Source organism: Amblyomma americanum, chromosome 8 (genome assembly GCF_052857255.1).
Source record: "Amblyomma americanum isolate KBUSLIRL-KWMA chromosome 8, ASM5285725v1, whole genome shotgun sequence".
NCBI lineage: Eukaryota > Metazoa > Arthropoda > Arachnida > Ixodida > Ixodidae > Amblyomma > Amblyomma americanum.
Genome location: NC_135504.1, coordinates 14,001,987 through 14,007,896, shown reverse-complemented (window position 1 = coordinate 14,007,896; position 5,910 = coordinate 14,001,987). Strand labels below are relative to the sequence as shown.

At 47.8% G+C, this 5,910-nt stretch overlaps 1 protein-coding gene across 1 annotated transcript; it reads left to right on the top strand.

The window, feature by feature from the left end:
• Window positions 1–5,910, top strand: LOC144100949 (ubiquitin-conjugating enzyme E2 S). Its single transcript, XM_077633878.1, has 4 exons — window positions 1–139; window positions 3,686–3,874; window positions 4,083–4,312; window positions 5,647–5,910. Exons 1-4 carry the CDS (start codon window positions 131–133, stop codon window positions 5,783–5,785), a joined length of 567 nt encoding a protein of 188 aa, XP_077490004.1. The 5' UTR covers window positions 1–130; the 3' UTR covers window positions 5,786–5,910.

Here is a 5,910-nt window from a genome sequence, read left to right as displayed (position 1 = left end):
CAACGGTTGCTTCCTTCTGCCGTGCCAGGCGGTGCTGGCGGTGCGTCCGACACTGTGAGCGGTACTGCTCGCTGGGTGTTCGTTGCCTGCCCCGAAGCGGACCGTGCGTGTCGGTTGCCGACGTCTCGCCATGGCCAGCGTGAGTGAAAGCCTTTGCTCGCCTCTAACAGCGTGCTAATACGGGCGTGAAGCTGCCGAGAGCGGCTCGAGTTGCGCGCGCCCCTGATTAGGCTTAATGACCGACGTAAACATTGCGTGAAACTGCAAATTCAGTACTTCTCTGCTCTCTCCGAGCTTATTGAACGTTGAAACTTAGCTAGAGCTGTGGCGCAGTCAAGTTTCAGCGTAATAAATTTGAAAATGCGCCTGTCGGGCTGGCTGCTGCAACGGTTATCGCAGCTCACGCTCCGCTGCGAGCAGTTACGCGGTTGCTTAACTTCTGCTCGTCGATGCAGTGCTTCAGTATTTGTTTACTCCATGAGTCGACCAACAAGCTAAACGGTTCCGCAGCGCAGAGGTGCGTGCAACAACCCTAATGCATCGGCGCAAGCGAAGTGTTTTTGCGAAGGCTTGCATCTCCTCGTCTGTGGCTTGCTGCTCGCGCTTGTGAAGCCATTCATTTCCTGATATTTCGCTACGCGTACCGACCTTCGTCGCTTTAATTTTCGCGCGCACTAGTGTCAGCATGATGTTTGCTAAAGCGCATGTCGGCTTGCGTGAAGAATTTCCCCGCATAGATTCAAGCGCGTTGCATGGATGCTGACAGAAGTGCGGTTTGTGAGCCAGCTAGGTTAGCTAACGTAGCTGACGGACCGTGCAGGCTGTCCCGTTGTTTTTTCGAAATGTTCGTGCGGTGCCTATTTTATTTTTTCGATGGTAATATAACGTGATCCATTTTGTAGTTGATGTTTGGCATTGTGGCATTGCCTATTTATCGGGCGACTAGTACGGCGCAGTAACATGCACCAACTAGCCCAGCAAAAATGTTCACTGCAGTAGGCAGGGTGGTGAACTTGCTAGTTTTCACATTGCCGTTGGTAGCCTTGCTTCGCAATTGTAACCTGAAATCACTTCGGCACATGTACAGTTGCCCTTTAATGTGCATGTCATGCGAGTTACCTAATCTGAATCTTCTCTGCATGTTTCTCATGCATGACATGAGTTGCATGTGAAAGCCTGTTCTTAAGACCTGCATAAAATACATGAAACATAATGTGCTTTAATTTCTGTGGCGTGCTTAAATGGCCAGCCTGTGGGGTGTGCCTGTAATGTTAAGAGATCACAATTTCAAGAACATCAGCGTGAAATTTCATAAACCGCAACACATGCTGAATTACTGTACTGGCATCTCTCCTAAAGCATGCGACATTCAAGCGGGAGTCGCGAGAGTTATTGAACCCACCTCTACTCTGTACAACTGTCACAGGCGTGGTGTTGACCTGCTGTGACTAGCGCTTGCTTATTCCCGTTCTTATCGCCTGCACCTGTACATGAGGAAGAACGCAGGTTTTTGAAAAGTAGGTCAGGTTATAAGGGGCTTAGACATTAAAAATCGAATTGCCAAGGCTCTTTCTGTGGGTTGGATTGTTATTACTGGCTTACTCACTGCTTGCTCTGTCAGGTTCCTTGACAGGTGTCGAGTAAGGTAGCTTACTTTCATCTGGTCACTACAGGTTTGCTGGCTGGCCAGATGCAGAGTTAAATTACCACTCTCCAGAAATTAGCTGTGAAAGTTGTGTGGCTAAGTTCATGCTGTTGATGAGTCACTGGCCTCAACTCATGCTTCTGATGTGTCGCACGCCTGGGAAACCCTGCGTTTCTCTGACCGCCAGTGGGCCCTTGAGCTGTTTGCAGAATGCGACAGCAGCTGTGCTTATAGCTTGCATATGCACAGTAGACCTCTCCCTGGTGTAAACAGTGTGACGTCAAAAAGGTGTGGCCCGATGGGCAAACACGTCCACTTCCGGTTTTGAACTAGTTTTACTGACGGCAAGCGATCCCCTGCCGCCTTTGTTCTCCGATTCGAAATTCTTCGCAGCAGCCTTCCTTCTCGTGGTGAGAGCCTCCTAGGTACGGTGCATATTTTGCCCCTTGGACCAGAAACACTTGCGCTGATGATGTAGATCGGGAGAGGTCTATGGTTGTTGTAGTTTGCAGCATGAAAGAATTTGACGGCTACTGTGAATGACTTATTATTTCAGAGTGCTAAAATTCGCGAAGCAGAGGTAATAGTCCCCTTAGCACTTCTTTCGCCCAAACTATTCGCACGACGCACTTTTTTGCAAGGTGTAGAGGATTTGCAAGAATCGAGGGCTTCTGCAGGAAAGACTGCAGGACATGCATATAAAGCCCTACTTTAGCAACTGTACGAGTGTGCCTGGGCTATTTAAAGGTAGCTCTCAACTTAAAGGTCAGGGGTTCAATTTTCTTTTCAGCGAGATTCATTTACTTTATATACTTACATGTCCTAATGACGTTTGGGTCATATTGTGACCTTCTGAAATCGCCAGTTCTCTTATGTTTTAATCTAGCTGCCACAGTGGCTGTGTGGTTATGGTGCTCGGCTGCCGGCCCGAAAGACGCGGGTTCGATCCCGGCCGCGGCGGTGGAATTTCGATGGAGGCGAAATTCTAGAGGCCCGTGTACTATGCGATGTCAGTGCACGTTAAAGAACCCCAGGTGGTCGAAATTTCCGGAGCCCTTCACTACGGCGTCTCTCATAGCCTGAGTTGCTTTTGGACGTTAAACCCCTATAAACTAAACTATCTATCTTATGTTTTAATCGCTTTTGAAATCCAGTGCTTCATGTGTGACGTAGCCACCTGTCCGACCAATCCAGATTATTTGGTCACCACTACGGACGCTGCTCGGTTTTCTGCACAGTGGGACCTTTAAATATCAACTCCGAGGGTTTTTTGAACATTTTGAGTTGATAATCACATCACATTTCTTAGCAGCTGCTCGCTGCACAGCAATAAACCATTTTCAAAATACCAAGTAGCAGTGTTCAAAAAGAGCAAAAGCCAGGAACCCAGGTTTTGACTAAGCAGTGATGTCATGGATATTGTCACAAACCTACCTGTGCACGTTGGTTGATCAAACTAACAGCTGTAAGCAAGAGCTTGGGTCATTATTTGGCTGAAGTGACCAAAAGCCACCTCGATACTTTGTCCTTCAGCAAATACAAATTGAATATCGACGTTTCCCATAGAATCTTCCCAAATTAATCCACGAAATGGGAAAATTTTAAGAGTCGTTAGCAGAGCAACAAAAACTTCGAAATTCACTTCTAAAATGGCGGCAACCAATCCTCCTTGGTGTAGATGTCACGGATTCAGAATTCAGTGCCGGGAAGATTTTTAAATCCAGTTTTCTTCGCGATAAATGCTGGACAAATGTCAGTATAGCTGGAAAAAGCCAGGGAATCAATTTTAGCCGAGAACAAATAATTGGAAGTACTGTCTGAGCTGTGCAATTTAGTATGTAGGGAGAAGACAAATTTGTTCAACCCCAAGCTGCGAATAGCCCGAATTCTAATCATTGAGAACATGCTGTGTATTGTGACGACCATTTTTACTGTTAGGTTACGCTGAGTAGCCTATCGCGTGCATGCAGCTTTTCTAGTCATTAAAGCCATCGATGATTGATGTAGATTTAGGTATGGGCTTCTCTTTGTGCTGTGCAGAGCTCAAACGTCGAAAACCTTCCGCCTCAAGTACTGCGGCAGGTGTCACGGGAGCTCTGTGAGCTGGTTCGTCAGCCACCCGAAGGCATACGCGTCATTGTCAACGAGGAGGATGTCACTGACATTGAGGCCACCATCGAGGGACCTCAGGGCACCCCTTACGCGGGTGGTGTCTTCAAACTGCGGCTGGTACTGTACTGAACCATCTTGCTTTCTTTCTTAATTAGTTTTCCTGTTTTTCTGTGTCTCAGTTTCCCTCGTATTTCCTGCCTCAAATGTGACAAGTAGGACCCTTTCCAGAATTGAAGGACACATGTTGCATGCGACGCAGCGAGACAATCGGCTTGCGTCAGCAGATGGCAGTGGCCCAGGGGTTAACTGTGTTGTGGTGTTGCAGGTGCTGCCTAAGGACTTTCCAGCATCGCCCCCGCGCGGCTTCTTCACAACGCGCATCTTCCACCCAAATGTGGCGGTTCCATCAGGGGAGATATGCGTGAACACGCTCAAGAAGGACTGGAAACCCGATCTGGGCCTCCAGCAAATCCTTCTCACTATCAAGTGCCTGCTTATTGCGCCCAACCCCGAGTCTGCGCTCAACGAGGAGGCTGGCCGCATGCTGCTCGAGAGGTATTGTGGGGTGACATTTGGTCATGGTGCTTCTTGTGGTGTTCACTAGTGGCGGCTAGTGTAAGGACAGTGTGCATTTAGGTAGCAGTCATGCGCAGTTAATGGGACTCTTAAGGACAAGTTGAGGTTGGCCTAGATTAAACCATTCTCAAATTACACTTACTGCTGGCACAGAAAGTGGAGCTGTTAAAAGCGAGAAAGAGTGAGAAGTGTAATGCAGGTATCGGCCACCACCAGCCATTTCTACGGTTAAGCTGTGGTGATGTCAACACATAATCTTCGTTGCATAAGAAACTGTGGCCTAGCAACTTTATTACTGCTGATCTGGTATTGTTGTGCAGTGAAGGTGAAAACAACTGTGGAAGGAATGTGTAAATGAAGCAAGCCAATGACACTCTGATGTCATCATCTACATCATGGGTTTCACTCGGGGTAGTCAGGGGCTAGCATCAGTGTCCCGAGAGGCTAAGCTATTAATTTTTTCTAAGTAAAACGTGACGACATTGTCCTCAGTGTCGGATTTAAAATCTAAGCTTAAAATACCTTTAGTGATAGGAAGACCATGCCTCTGATTTAGTAGGTTTTAGATGTGTTGAGCTCCAGGCAGGTGGGAAGGAGAGGTTAATACCACATGCATAGTTGTGCGGAAGTCTTTTTACATATATATATATCTCTTTGTACAGTTTCCATTGCAGCTTTGGTTCCTCTGCACATGCCTGGCTGTGGACAGATGAATATGCAGTAAATTTGCCCAGTCTGCCTAGATACTTCAGTTCTCTCACTGAACATCATGTTGTGTTGCTGGAGTTCCCGAAGAGTTTCAGTTGATCTCATTTTGTACCTTGGATGGCAGTGGCACGAAGCTGGCACTCTTGTGCAGTTGTGTGCGAAAATGCTAATTGAGGGTTTGTTTCTTCTGCCTCGGGAAAACTGACCCTAGTATTTACATGAGGGACAGGCTGCTTGATATGCTGTTGGGTGCATCAGTTGAGCGTGGTGACAGACAGGCAGTTTGGAGATGTAATATTGTTTCCTTGGAATTGCACGGCCCTGTGGTGTACGTACAGTCAAGAGGCTGGTGAAATTCTGGCTCAAATAAGCCGTCTATGCCTGTATTGGGTCATATCGCGGTCGAGGTGGCTGGAAAATGCGGTACTGCAGAGTGGTGCTGCGACAGTGCTAAGTTATGCTTGCGAAACAAAACTGCATAGGTTTTGCCATAAACTCTGATGCCGAGGCTCTTTAATGCGTTGTTTCATGCATTGCTCCACCATTTGTTGTTTTGAAATCATTCCCCCTGCCCCCCACCCTTTTCTATCTCTCTGTCTCTGCAGGTATGATGACTACTGCCGGAGGGCACGGATGATGACAGAGATCCATGCACGGCCTGCCAAGCATAAGGGCGGTTCCTCGCCTCAGAGCAAGGCCGTCAAGCTGGCGAAAGAGAAGAAACGCACCCTGAAGCGGTTATGATGGCCAACACGCGTGCGCCTTTCCCGCTCTCACACACACTCACCTCTCTGTAAATAGGACGGCGTGTGCGTGGCCATTGCAGCAAAAGAAAAAAAAAGGAAATAAAAAACACTGAGGCAGCGGTG

Bases quoted from the DNA above. Each gene is read 5' to 3' on its own strand.
- LOC144100949 (XM_077633878.1), top strand. The intron at 3,875-4,082 runs GTACTGTACTGA...GTGGTGTTGCAG, and splicing joins GTGTCTTCAAACTGCGGCTG to GTGCTGCCTAAGGACTTTCC. The intron at 4,313-5,646 runs GTATTGTGGGGT...CTGTCTCTGCAG, and splicing joins GGCCGCATGCTGCTCGAGAG to GTATGATGACTACTGCCGGA.